Below are 13,704 nucleotides of genomic sequence, written 5' to 3'. Positions count from 1 at the left end.
CATTGTTTGACAGCAAAATCATCAGTGTATTTTGGATTCATGTCAATTTGTGTTTTCAGATATTTAACCACTTGAACCATCAATACTTAAAAAAACTTGACCTTTCACTCTGTACTTGGTCTGCTCTAAGGCCGAGAGTGCTCTTGGCACAAGCATTTCATTGTTTGTCTGTACTTGTATGGATACGCATTTGACTAATAAACCGAACCTGAACCTGAACCTCTTTTTCCCCTCTACACCAAACCTCTCTGCCAAAAATAGCCGATCTACAAGGCGTTGTGAGCTTGTAGATCTGCTATTTTTGGCTAAAGTTCTCAGAATATGGACGCTAGGGTTCACCACACAAAGATTTGGAGGACCCCCTGTAGTAACTCTGAGGACCCCCTAGGGGTCCCGGACCCCCTGTTGAAGACCCCTGCAGTAGATAATTAAAAATATTCAGTCAGCATATGACATAGAAATGTTGACTGATAGACAGGCACTCAGACAAATACAAAAAAAAAACTTACAGGGGGCATGTCACTCTATTTTACTTAACATTTTGATTTTGGGCATGGAGAGATCAATAATTCTCTCAATATTTGTATACATAATAACAGATAATGTGGTGGCAGCGGGCTAAGCATGGATGTGAGATATACGTTTCTGTGAGGTCTCTTGACGCATTTAGACTTTAGTTTCAAGAATCCACAACACATGACTGTGTGGGCCTTATCTTTAGCATATTGATTGTAATAGCACTTTTGGTTCTGATTGGGTAATCCATGTAGAATTTACTACAACGGTAACACTTGCTAGCAGATCACCAGACATAACAGGTGAAAGTTATTATGACTCTCTCTCCCACTCTCTCTATTCCACCCCAATCCTCTTTACTCTCGTTGGTGAAATGTGAATGTTCCTCTCTGCAGTACAAAGGCCAATGTGAAGTAAACAGCACTGGGTCTCATTTATTTAGCCAGTGTAATTATTGACTATGTTGGACAGGGAGAGGGGAATCTCTACCCATAGTTTTCTTGTGGCATAATAGCTGAGAAAAACCGGACGAAGCAAGCTGTACAACTACACAACACTAGATGTTCAATTACTCCACTATAAAGCAAATAATTAATCCAATATTTGTTTACTCAGGTTAGAGTTAGGGTATCAGTATCATATTGTGGCCCACTGAAATAGGAGTGACACAGTCATACAATGAAATAACCTTTAAGCCGAGCTCTTCTATTACAGGCCATTAAAAAGATGTCACCATGGCTAAATACGTTTCCCATACTAAACAATAGATATTTAGATTTAATTGAAATAAATTGAATCAAATCAAATTGAATTAAAAGTTAAATTAAACCGAATCAGTATTATTCAGGATGTTTTACATTAGTTTATCCACATTTTGCATGGGAAGGAGAGGTGTTTTGAGGAACAATGTTTCTAATCTAGGCCAAACAGTGCTAAGAGGGGCCTCTTGTTTGCATCAAACAGGTGGATGCTGACCACCTGACTAGGAGGAAAAACAACAGGATAGTAGAGAGAGACAGGAAACTGATGCAGAGAGGGGAAAGGACATGCAACACATGGCTCCAGTTGGAATCGAACTGCGGAACATTTGATTTGGCTCGATTATGTGATCAACACACTATCACTCATTAATTGGCACATTCCCTAGATCAATAATTTGGAACTATTTTCTTACTTAACAAAGAAAGGACGTCAAAGGTAATGTGTACTATTGTGTAAAAAAAAAGAGCTATTGTGCTTAGAGATATGTGTCTGTGTGTGTTTTGTGCACGTGGGCCCTGTCTGTTTACCTGTCTTCTCAGCCAATCTGCTCTCTCAGAGAGGGAAGACTCCTCTTTAATATCCTGAACTGCACTGGCTCATGGGGTGGGAAAAAATTAACAAACACCATGTCCGTCTCTCACTACAACCCCAAACTAAGCAGAACTGGTTCTGAGTTGTCAAGTAAAAGTCACTTCAGGCGTGTGACATACCAGTATGCATGCCAGTGTGTTTTTAATTATTGGTAGCACACATTAATAGGTTGAAGAGTAACAGCATTTACTCATTAATGGGTTGAGGTTCCAAGAAAACATGTAGACTATTTTGTTTGTGTATAGGGGAGGAAATCCCCTAGTCCAATTGCTACTCAACCCCACCTGCCCTCACCATATGATCATGATGAAGTACAGATCTATTAGTCTCAAAGTGTGCCAAAATGTGTTTTTTCTTCTTTCTTTTTTTATAGCTTAAGATCATTGTGACAAGATATCCTGACGGGCCTCATATTACACAGCCTTTGGTTAAATGAGTGACGTACAAGTTGTACAACTCCCCATGTTGGCCAAGAGGTCAAAGACCTGTTTGTCTTAAACCTTCTCTAAAAACTCAGCCAAATTCAGTCCCCTCGTCTGCTCGGTGACAATCTCACTCAACGGCTTGGCAGGAGCGAGGACCCCAGCCATGATGCAGCGGGCTTTGTTTGGTAGGGGCGCACTGCTCGCACAGCAGGCAACGACCCTGGAGGCTTCACTGGCCTCCAAGAGTGCGCCTCTGCTGCTGCGCCTGGACCGCTCCATGTCCTCTTTGCAGGTCCAACCGCCAGCATGCATGCTGCGGCCGCTAGAAGCACCTTACCGTCACCTTTTTGGACCTGGACCTTCGAACGTACCGCCACGAGTCCAAGCAGCAGGTGGAAGGCCTATAATCGGCCACCTACACCCAGAAATGTATGAGGTAAATAGCCTAATGTTGGCTCTTCTGTTGGAGGAAGGTTGACTGGCATCTTTAAGTCTGATTGACTGAATACTTTATTCAAGGTTTGCTTAGGAAAAGCACAGGACAGTACAGTTCAGATACAAGGTTTACTAAAAGGATTTAAACCGCAAGAAAGCAAAAAGGCTTGTTTGATTGGGGTCCTTTGTACTCAATTTATTAAAAGTCAATGCACTAAGGTGGTTTGGTGCTGAAAAGTCTTCAAGTTCAAGCCGTTGATCCTTGCTCAACGGCACCACGGTAAAGAAACATGGTGGTAACCATGCGTAAAAGGCCATCTCTCTACAATGAATTCTGCAAAAACAAAATAAGTGAATTGATACACTGCCCAAATTGTGTGTGTTACTCAACTATTTGCTATGTGCTTCCTAGATAATGAACGACATTAAAAAGGGGATCCAGTACATCTTTCAGACAGAGAACAACCAGACATTATCAATGAGCGGCTCCGGACACGCTGCTATGGAGTGTGCAGTGTTCAACACGGTGGAGCCCGGAGAGAGCGTGCTTGTGGCGTGCAACGGCATCTGGGGAGAGCGCGTAGCAGAAATCGCAGAAAGAATGGGTGCGTATTTATGCACGCACTCCGTGGGTGACGGGTCCCCAGATTGTATATAATCGTAATTTACATTACATTGTCATTGGCTGTGGTTCTGCTGTACAATATTACATTTTCATTTCATATTTATTTTAGGTGCTAATGTAACTAGAATGGTCAAAACACCTGGTGGATATTACTCCCTTCAAGAAATTGAACAGGTACGCCTATAATGTCTGCTCAGTAGACTATAATTACCTTAGTATGAAATGGAAACCAAAAACCCTGTGTCTACTACTACGATATTTCATCTCAATCTTGCCAAGCCATTTAAATATACGACTCTTTCTACTTTTACCCTGGTGTCCCTATTTTGCATCATTGTCAAGATATTATACTTTCTTTTTGGAGCTGTGTGGAACACAAGCTCCCTATACGTGGCCGTGTGTGTGGCCGTGTCTGTGTGTCTGTCTGTCTGTCTGTCTGTCTGTCTGTCTGTAGCCTACAGGACCTTTTGTGACCACACGAGGGCGCTGTTGTTCAGGCCAGGCCAGACACCCACACACACACACACACACACACACACACACACACACACACACAGCTCCACTTCGAACAGAGGTTCGATTTTTTTCAAACATCATAGGCTAATTATTATTATTATTACAAAAATGAAAAAAATGGCAGGTGTACAAGTTCACACCATGATGCTTGTGAACTGCAGGTGTTTTCAAATTTCTAATATAAAATGGGGCTCAAGTGGTTAATTGATGCTTGAATGAACAGCATACATATACTGTAATTGATGGGTGAATATCAACAGTTTAGTCTAATGCCATCTCTCCCGTCCAACTGTAGGCCGTGGCTAAACACAAGCCAGTTCTGTTTTTCCTCACACATGGAGAGTCGTCTGCTGGCCTCTGCCACCCAATAGATGGCATTGGAGACATATGCCTGAAGTGAGCCACATACCTTTGTCAAGTATGACTGCTGATGATGTGTTCATGATAACTCTCTAATTCTCTGGCTCTCTGCTCCAGACACAATTGCCTCTTCCTGGTTGACACAGTTGCATCAATGGGGGCAGCACCTATCTTCATGGACAGGCAAAGTAAGGGACAGTCACATTATCTGTGTGTGTGTGTGTGTGTGTGTGTGTGTGTGTGTGTGTGTGTGTGCGTGCGTGCGTGCGTGCGTGCGTGCGTGCGTGCGTGCGTGCGTGCGTGCGTGCGTGCGTGCGTTTGTGCGTGTCGTGTGTGTGTGTGTGTGTGTGTGTGCTTGTGTCCTTGTGCACAAGGATGTGTGTTTGAAATCTAATCTATAATCGCTTTCATAGAAATTGACATCCTGTACACTGGTTCCCAGAAGGCTCTGAATGCACCCCCTGGCACAGCGCCCATCTCCTTCAATGAAAGAGCATGGTGTGTGAGTGTGTGTACACTTTTGTGTGCAACTGTGCATGTTTGCATATTTCAAAACTTCAATAATGTAGTTGGTCAGAGAGCGAGGAGGAACTACCTGACGCAAACATTCCTTTATCTCTTTCTGTACATTATGAACTCCCACAGCCAGAAGATGTTTAACAGGAAAACAAAACCAGTATCCTACCTCTTTGACATGACTCACCTGTCAAACTACTGGGGCAATGACGGAGCACCAGCCAGAATGTAAGTCCACTGAATACAGACTGGACAGAGATTCTCATTCTTTTTAATTTCAGCGACCCCCAGTTTGATATGCATTAGGCCAGTGGTTCTCAACCTTTTCAGGCCACGACCCCCCAAAATAATCATATCTGAACTGAGGACCCACCTCCCTTAAAAGCACTTGTAATGTAGGAGTTGAGGAATTACATTTTCGGTTCCACAGATAAATATAAATATTGTGAAAATATCTACAAGCTCTACCAGCTCTAGCTCTACAATAGCTACAAGCGTTGCGAGGCGTTGTGAGCTTGTAGATCGTCCATTTTCTTAAATTATTTGACAATTTTTCTGGGACCCCATAGCTAAGCAGTTAGGGCTCTAGTTTGATGCAGGTCACTCGCCTATACTCTGTGTTTCCTGTCTCTCCACTGTAACCGTAAAATAAAGGCACAGAAAAGACTCCCCAAATCTACTAAATCTTCGGGGTCCATCTGGTTCCATTTGTACAATCTCAATACAGACACTTAGGGGTCCATTTTGCTTAGGGACCCCCTGGAACCCTCCTCACAGTCCTCAGACCTCACGTTGAGAAACACTGATCCAATCATGCCTACTGTATATGCAATTTTCTACTACAAATTGATTCTCGCTAAATAAGTAATTTAACACCAGAAAGAAAAGTATTCATATGTTGTGCGTTTTTAAATACTATTTGAGTTAATGATGGTGTGTGTGTCCCTTTTTTTTTGTTTAAGATATCATCACACAGGTCCCGTATCTGGATTCTTTGCCCTAAGAGAGAGCCTGGCCATTCTCGCAGAAAAGGTAACAGTTCCCTGTTACACATTTTACAATGATTAACATTTTCCTCCCTGAGGCATGCTGCTTATTTACCTACCTTAAATATTTTACATATACTGCATATATTATGGCAGATGAGCTACAGCAGACATACTGTACATGACATGTCAGTAGCAGCAGAGCATAAACAGTATAGAGAAAGCACCACTAAAATTACTTTGGGTCAACAAGCCTGGAGTGTCTTCTCTCAACTACACTTCTGCATTCAGACAAATCCAACTATTCAGATTTTATTCAGACTTGGGGGGAAAATTAGTTTTGTTGGGTTTCACATTCACTCTGACCCCACATGAGTCCTAGTTCTCCTTCTAACCAAAATATAACCAAGATCATATTGAACAATTGATGATCAATAGTTAAGGTTTTCTAAATTCAACCTTGTTTTGGAGTTGTGCCTGTATTTACGCATGCATGTTGTTATGGTGATAGACCCCGCATCTACCCTGGCTGGCTTGCATACATCATACAGTGTGTGAGCTATACTATAAGTCATGTTTCTATTAACATAATTTTGTGTCACTCCTCCCTGTCCCTCTGCTTTAGTGGACATCAATTTCATTGGGTTTTTTCATTAGTCCCCTACCTTGTTTCCCTGTTTGCTGGGGCCTCAGTGTCTTGCTCATGATTATGGTGGCACAGGTATTGATGTGCTCTCTGGCTCCCTCTAGGGGCTGGAAGAGTCTTGGAGGCATCACAAGGAGGTGGCAGCTTACCTCTACAAGGGACTGGAGGACCTAGGTCTCAAACTCTTCATCCCAGACAGGGTGAGGCTCAGAAACAAAACCAATAGGCCTGCAGGACAGTCTAGTCTATATCTTATCTGTCAGGCAACACTGTTTGTGTTGCTCTACACCAGAACAGGACTATATTGTGGTGTTCTCCCTATATCAACAAATCACAAGCTGGTATTGTCCAACCCCTAGGACTTGCGGCTGCCCTCCGTCACCGCCGTCGCCATCCCTGAAGGTTATAATTGGAGGGAATTGCTGGCATATGTCATGAAGCACCATAACATGGAGTTTACTGGGGGCCTGGGCCCCTCCATGGGCATGGTGAGAACCATTGTTTTTTAAATGGTCATGAATCTGTCACACTGAATCTGAAGATATTCAGAGAGGCCTTCAAAGAAGTAAATGAATACTACTGACGTATACAACTAGCTCAATCTAGGTTGCATCACTCGGTTGGAAATATTTGTGTTAGCTACAAAACTAAACTTCCACAGAATTCTAACGAGTATTGTATATATTTTTGTATTAGGTGATACGAATTGGATTGATGGGATACAACTGCCAGACGACAAATGCTGACATGGCACTCGCAGCCATGGCAGATGCCCTCAAGAACTGCAAAAAGAGTAAAGCATAGAGGAAAAGACTCTCATTCCATGATCCCTAAAGTATATTGTCATTCATAAAGGGGAAGAAAATATGGTGTGTTCTACAAAAGGTCAACTGTAGGCTACTTAAAGTATGAGAGATTCAGTTTCACACCATGATAAATATAACTGGATTCAATTACAATTTAAGCATTTAGCAGCCGCTCTTATCCAAAGCGTCTTACAAGTGCAGGGTTGGAGTATGTGCCACGTTCCAAGCTTTGTAATAAATAAATAACATATGAAATGTAGCCAACATGGCTTTCCTTGTTAGTAATTTAAAGATATACGGGACATTCTATATTCCACTGTCCACAGAATGTTAATAAAGTGTGCATTATTAACTGTTCTCTTGCTTCATTGTATAGGGACTGTTTCAATCCTCAGGCTATTGTAAGATTAAAGGCCCATTCCCACTGGGCCAGATAACAGATAAAAAAATCTCTTTCTCCAGATATTTTTCCATTCAAAGTGGATGGTGGATACAGATAAAAAAAAATATTTGCCACAGATAAAAGTATCTGTGGCAAATATCTGTGGTAGATATTTTTTTTTATCTGTATCTACCATCCACTTTGAATGGACAAATATCTGGAGAAAGAGATTTTTTTTATCTGTTATCTGGCCCAGTGGGAATGGGCCTAAGGCTGAAACTCTTTTCTCCCCATGTACATTCTCGCTCTCTCTCTCTCTCTCACACACACACACACGTACGCACACACACACACACACACACCCATGCGCAACTGTGTGCACACAGTATTCAGTTATTACGGCACATTCACTTTAGTGTTATTACTGCACACTGTTTTAGTGTGTGTGTGTGTGTGTGTGTGTGTGTGTGTGTGTGTGTGTGTGTGTGTGTGTGTGTGTACACTGTATAATGTACATATGTTTGGGTCAGTGTGTGTGTGTGTGTGTGTGTGTGTGTGTGTGTGTGTGTGTGTGTGTGTGTACTGTATAATGTACATAAAGTTTATGTTTGTGTCAGTGTGTGTGTGTGTGTGTGTGTGTGTGTACACACTGTTGTAGGCCTTCCTACAGTATGTTTGAGTCTCTCTCTGTGTGTGTGTGTGTGTGTGTGTGTGTGTGTGTGTGTGTGTGTGTGTGTGTGTGTGCGCGCGCGCGCATGCGTGCGTGTGCGTACACTGTATAATGTACATTTAATATACTGTATGTGTTTGAATAGGACAGCTTAAGGGCTGCTCATTCCTTGTAATCACAATAAAGTGCAAACAAATACAAATTCCAACAAAACATATAGTGCACACACACACACACGCACACACGCACACACGCGCACACGCGCACACACACACACACACACACACACACACACACACACACACACACACACACACACACACACACCTTATAGCATATATATATATATATATATATATATATATATATATATATATATAGCCTATATATATATATATATATATATATATATATATATATATATATATAGGCTATATATATATAGACCTATATATATATATATATAATATACCCTTATTATTATTATTATTATTACCACCTGGCACCTGCCATCTGGATTGTCCGTGCTATCAACTGGGAGATGCTATCAACTGAGAATCACAACCCCCTGTACTACATTTCCCATGATTCCTAACTACAAAGTGGGATGGCATAAAATTGTCGCAGTCAGAATGGTGTACTGACTGCGACAATTTTATGTTGTCCTTAATTCACCGCAACTTGATCTTGTTCTCTGCAGACTTACTACTACAGTGTTAAAAGCGTGATTGATCGAACAGCCTTTATCAATGTCCTGCCCGTTTCATCAGACAGGTAAATATTTGATTTCAAATTGAAATGGAAAGATCGTAAAACAATATAACTGTATTCTTACTTAGGCTACATGCGCTGTCGGTGATGAGTGAGTCGGTATGATGACCTGATTTCAACCTGGCGTGTACAGCCTGATGTGCATGCATGATCTTAATTACATTTATATACCTTATGAGAGTAGAAGAACACTTCAGATATAGCCTATTGCATGCATAGAATAGAAATGGAGGCTTTACAAACTGTCAATTCAGAATAAGCTATTTGTAATTCAAATTGTTATGCCTACATAGAATAGAAAGGTAGGCTTTACATAGTTTATTCTGAATTATATTTCTTTTTTGGGCCGATGATTGATTCTGAATTGACAGTTAAACTTTAAAGCTTGTCTGCAGGACAAAAGTTACACTTTCACTTTCAATTTCAACACACACAAACACACACACACACACACACACACACACACACACACACACACACACACACACACACACACACACACGCACTTAGGGACACAAACATATGTTTATGTATATGTATATATATATACTATAATGCACAGTATTAATTTTGTGTGTTCTGTGTTGACCTTCTCAGCTGAGCTGAACCCTGCCCTCTTGCCTCTTGACTGGCTGCTGGGTAAATGGCAGTCAGATGAACCAGGAGAGGGAACCTTTTCCAACATTGCTAATTTCCGCTACACAGAAGCCCTATGCTTCAGTCATGTCGGCCAGCCTGTCATCAACTTTATGTACGTTTGATTTGAAAAGAGGACAGTTATCAAGTCTCAAGTCTGTACTGCTGTTAAACCTTTGGAGTCCTCTGTTAATTTTGGCTTCATATGGTTGGCAGGTTTAATGCATGCGATGCTGATACCAAAAAGCCCATGCACAGAGAGTGCGGCTTCATCAGATTGCAGCCAGGCACCAACAGAGTGGCATTCATCATCGCACAGAACTCTGGTACACTTACAATATACACACACACAGTGCACGCACACTTATACACACACTGGGTTCTTCAGTTATTTAACCCTAACCCTAAAACAATCCCCTAACACTAGTGCAGAGACTGGGGTTCAAGTCCCTTCAGCCATGACTCCATCTTGTCCAGATGCTCCAGCGAACACCAGTGATACTATTTAAGGTTTTGTTCCAATCAGGTCAAACTGAGTAAATGTAGTACTGGGTTTCCAGAAGGTGGCACTGGCATGCCTGTTCCTGTTACTTTGCCCTATATAGTGAATTAAGTCAATGTGATATGGATGCGATATTTTGACGCCCAGCCTGCAGTGGCCGAGTCGGATGCCAGCGGGACCAGCGGCTACCCTGCAGCTGTGGCAGCAGGTCCTCCATCCCTGATCCTCCCCACCAGCCATGCCCTCACCTGTAGCAACATGAGGAAGGCAGTGTGTCTTGATAACATCAACCCCCGGGTGCTGAGGGTGTGTGCCGCACAGCTAGCTGCCCTATTCCGGGACCTCTTCAACCTCTCCCTGACACTGTATTTGTTTCTGCATCGTGCAGGTATCGGGTGTAGTGCATACTGCCATTCATTACTGATCTCGCACACAGCTGTACTTATTTTACTCTGTATACTGCTGTGCTTCCCCCGAAGGATCAATAAGGTCTCTCTATCCATCTATCTATGTCTTTCTTGTTCAAATCTGCTGCCGAGCCAATCAAATGAAGCTATGGGAAAGTGAACAGGAATGCCGCCTCCTGGAAACACAGGACTACATTTATGCACAGATCCTAATTTGCTTATTGGCACACTGGAAAGGTTCTGCTACACTAAAGGGACTAGAACCTCAACTTGGTTCATTAAAACGGTTTACCAGTGATTTCATGTCAATATTGCTGCCATGAAAATGGCAGTGATTGCTTGTGCCTGGTGGAAAGCCAGCAAAGGTTCAGCCTGTTCAGCTTGTTCAGCCTGTTCTGGCAGACATAATATAGCATGCATTGCATGCATCTCCCAGTGAACCTCCTTGCTGTCAGATGAAAAGTAACATTTGGTGACTCCATGTGTATCGGAAGAGGCACATGGTAGTCTACACTAGAGGGTAGCACAGGACAGGTCCAAAACATTGGACCCAGCTAGAAACAAAACGGGACACCCTCCCCAGGCCAACAGTGGCAGTTTGACAGTGACAAGTACCCATGTAGGGAATTGGCAATAACTTAAGTGGGGGAAAGGGTTAAAACAAGGAAGGAAGGTTAAAGGTTTTATCTGTTCAAACTATAACAGCCTGATTTATGAGTTGCACTCAGGTGTCGTGCACAGGAAACTGCCAAGCTAAAAGCGTATACTTGGTTGCAGCAATAGATGGACAGACACACACACACACACACACACACACACACACACACACACACACACACACACACACACACACACACACACACACACACACACACACACACACACTTTTGAGTGTCAGTCTCTCTTGTGGTACAGGCCTAGTGGAGATTGAGGAAGGGGAGATCACAGGACAGCAAGTGAGCCTCCAGTCTCAGGCTCTGGCCAGAACATCTTTTGCCAAGGAACCACATGTAAAGGAGGTCAGACTATGTTTCTGTGATCAAACATTACACACTTCTGATTTATCTGCAATTTTGTGATTATCATGATTATCATGTTCACACATTTTTTTTTGTCAACTATGTAACTTCTAAACATCACATGCCGGTTCCACAATAATCTTAAATTCAAAAGGGTCGGCCAACCATGTTGTCACGCTCATTATTAGTGTGGTTGCCCAGACTATAGTACTTGTCCGACTTTCTTTCTTTCCATCTTTTTTTTTTAACCCTTTTTTTAAAGACATACAAGACAAGTTATACATACACTCAGACAAAACAAAAATACAGTACAACATACAAAAGAAAACAAAATATCTGACACCTTTCTTTCCATCTTTCCTGATAAACTTTATTTTGCCGGGCTGCTCCTCCCACAGTTTTGGTAGCATGCATTTGGGCCATACAGTATGTCAAATCGACCGGCTTCATCAGGACTCATCTGCTTGCATTTTACTAATATTAATGTATTCATGAATACATTTTCTCCATTGACTTGAATGGGAAAATGCAAAAAAGTGACTTTTCTCAAATTTGGAGATGACTAGAGCATATGAGACTGACACAGTATGTCCATATATGGGCATTCCAAGATATGGGCTTAATATTGATGACATCAGGGATCTCCATATATGGGCATAAAGGGGACATGGACATAATGGTTAGCACCACTCAAATAGGGACAAGGATTGACAGATAGATATATCCATACATGGGCATGAAAGGGACAAGTGGTAAAACGGACTACAATGGCAATTTCCCAGGGGTAGTGACTGACTTGCCCGCTGCACGTGCAGCGGGCAAGGACTCGAGGGAGTGTGGTGTCTGTCTGTTAGTAGTTGTGATCTCTAGTTGTACAGAATCACTGATTCCAACCAATATGCACAATTGCACATATATGGGCATTTCCAATATATGGGCATATACTGATGGCATCAGGGATAAATGTACATAAAAGGGACAAGGACTGAAAGTTAGATCTCCATATATGGGCACAGAGGGAACACAGACAGATACAACAGGTACTCCCCGACACACTGACATATTGGTCGGATCGGGGGTGCGATGTAGGTGTGAGGGCCAAAGAACCTCTAGTGTGGTTAAAAGCTCTAAACAGGTACGATAATAGGTGCTCAAAAGGAATATATTGCAGTGCGACTTTCTCTAAACGCACTCAATGCACTCAACTGTCATACAAGCTAGCGTTAGATTTGCATTCAGCAAGTATGCTAATGTTGTTGTCATGGGCTCTTTCCCCTTTCTCTCAGATCTCCAGAGTGTTCCAACTAAGACCAGACGGGAAGCTGGAGCAGACCGTTTCCATGGCAACAGACAGACAGCCGCTGATGCAGCATTTGCACATCACCTACCACCGAGCACCATGACTCAACGTGAATAGCATTTATCTGCAGTCACTTGTTTGGTCTGATGACCATGTTAACACTACACTTAGAAGGCATTTAACTTAGCAATCAAACAGAAATCAAGTAGTGCAAGTGGGCAAGGTATAAAATGTGTATAAAAACAGGGCATCCTTGAGAATTTAACTGTTGAACCTTCCTACAATGAATGAAGAACATCACATTCTGCACACATTACATTTTTTTGCGGTTTATGGAAAACCATAGATGCTGCATACTTAACTGGACAGCATCCAATTAAGTTACGTCAATGTTATGAATGAATCATGCTTTTACATGTATTTTTGACATGCACTGGATGTGGTTATGGAGTTTTTTCTTTTTTAGATTTAAAGCTTAAAGCACTAATGAAACAGACTCTTATGCATTGTGAGACAGAATGCTTGCTGTTCTACCTGTGTCAATACATTGCTGCTTTTGTATGTTTCAAGGCCATGGCAAAGAGTACTTGGTCCTCTGCATCAGCTCTTATGCTATTCTTCAATACGGTTCTCTCAACTTAGGTCATCTCATGCATATTAATTACAGCTTTGTCTGTATCAGATAAGCTTTTTTCCCTCCTACATAAAATGCCATTACTGTATATAACACTTTACGGATGTTGTGGCATATTTAATCAGGTCAGTGGAATAAAGGAATAAACCATTGTTTGGTGAACTCAACTGTCGTGAATTCGTTTAAGTTTATTTTGGAG

The 13,704-nt window shown here is 42.0% G+C and overlaps 2 protein-coding genes across 4 annotated transcripts; both read left to right on the top strand.

The window, feature by feature from the left end:
- The first annotated feature begins 2,388 nt into the window (after positions 1–2,388).
- Positions 2,389–7,536, top strand: agxtb (alanine--glyoxylate and serine--pyruvate aminotransferase b). Of its 2 annotated transcripts, none has more exons than XM_080726464.1 (11): positions 2,389–2,730; positions 3,142–3,334; positions 3,464–3,528; positions 4,166–4,266; positions 4,348–4,418; positions 4,644–4,728; positions 4,876–4,974; positions 5,709–5,778; positions 6,483–6,578; positions 6,738–6,866; positions 7,075–7,536. In XM_080726464.1, exons 1-11 carry the CDS (start codon positions 2,458–2,460, stop codon positions 7,180–7,182), a joined length of 1,290 nt encoding a protein of 429 aa, XP_080582590.1. In that variant the 5' UTR covers positions 2,389–2,457; the 3' UTR covers positions 7,183–7,536. The 2 variants fall into 2 exon arrangements, with proteins under 2 accessions (XP_080582590.1, XP_080582591.1); XM_080726465.1 differs by having other exon boundaries at positions 2,589–2,723.
- Positions 7,537–8,797: 1,261 nt separating this feature from the next.
- thap4 (THAP domain containing 4) lies at positions 8,798–13,651 on the top strand. 2 transcript variants are annotated; one of them, XM_080725196.1, is made up of 5 exons: positions 8,802–9,010; positions 9,605–9,758; positions 9,860–9,969; positions 11,468–11,571; positions 12,858–13,644. In XM_080725196.1, the coding sequence occupies exons 1-5, from the start codon at positions 8,986–8,988 to the stop codon at positions 12,972–12,974; spliced, it is 510 nt and encodes a 169-aa protein (XP_080581322.1). In that variant the 5' UTR covers positions 8,802–8,985; the 3' UTR covers positions 12,975–13,644. The 2 variants fall into 2 exon arrangements, with proteins under 2 accessions (XP_080581323.1, XP_080581322.1); XM_080725197.1 differs by lacking the exon at positions 11,468–11,571 and having other exon boundaries at positions 8,798–9,010; positions 12,858–13,651.
- The last annotated feature ends 53 nt before the right edge of the window (positions 13,652–13,704 follow it).

Source organism: Nannobrachium achirus, assembly GCF_963921795.1.
Source record: "Nannobrachium achirus genome assembly, chromosome: 5".
Taxonomy (NCBI): Eukaryota; Metazoa; Chordata; class Actinopteri; order Myctophiformes; family Myctophidae; genus Nannobrachium; species Nannobrachium achirus.
This window is presented reverse-complemented; position numbering and strand designations above follow the sequence as displayed.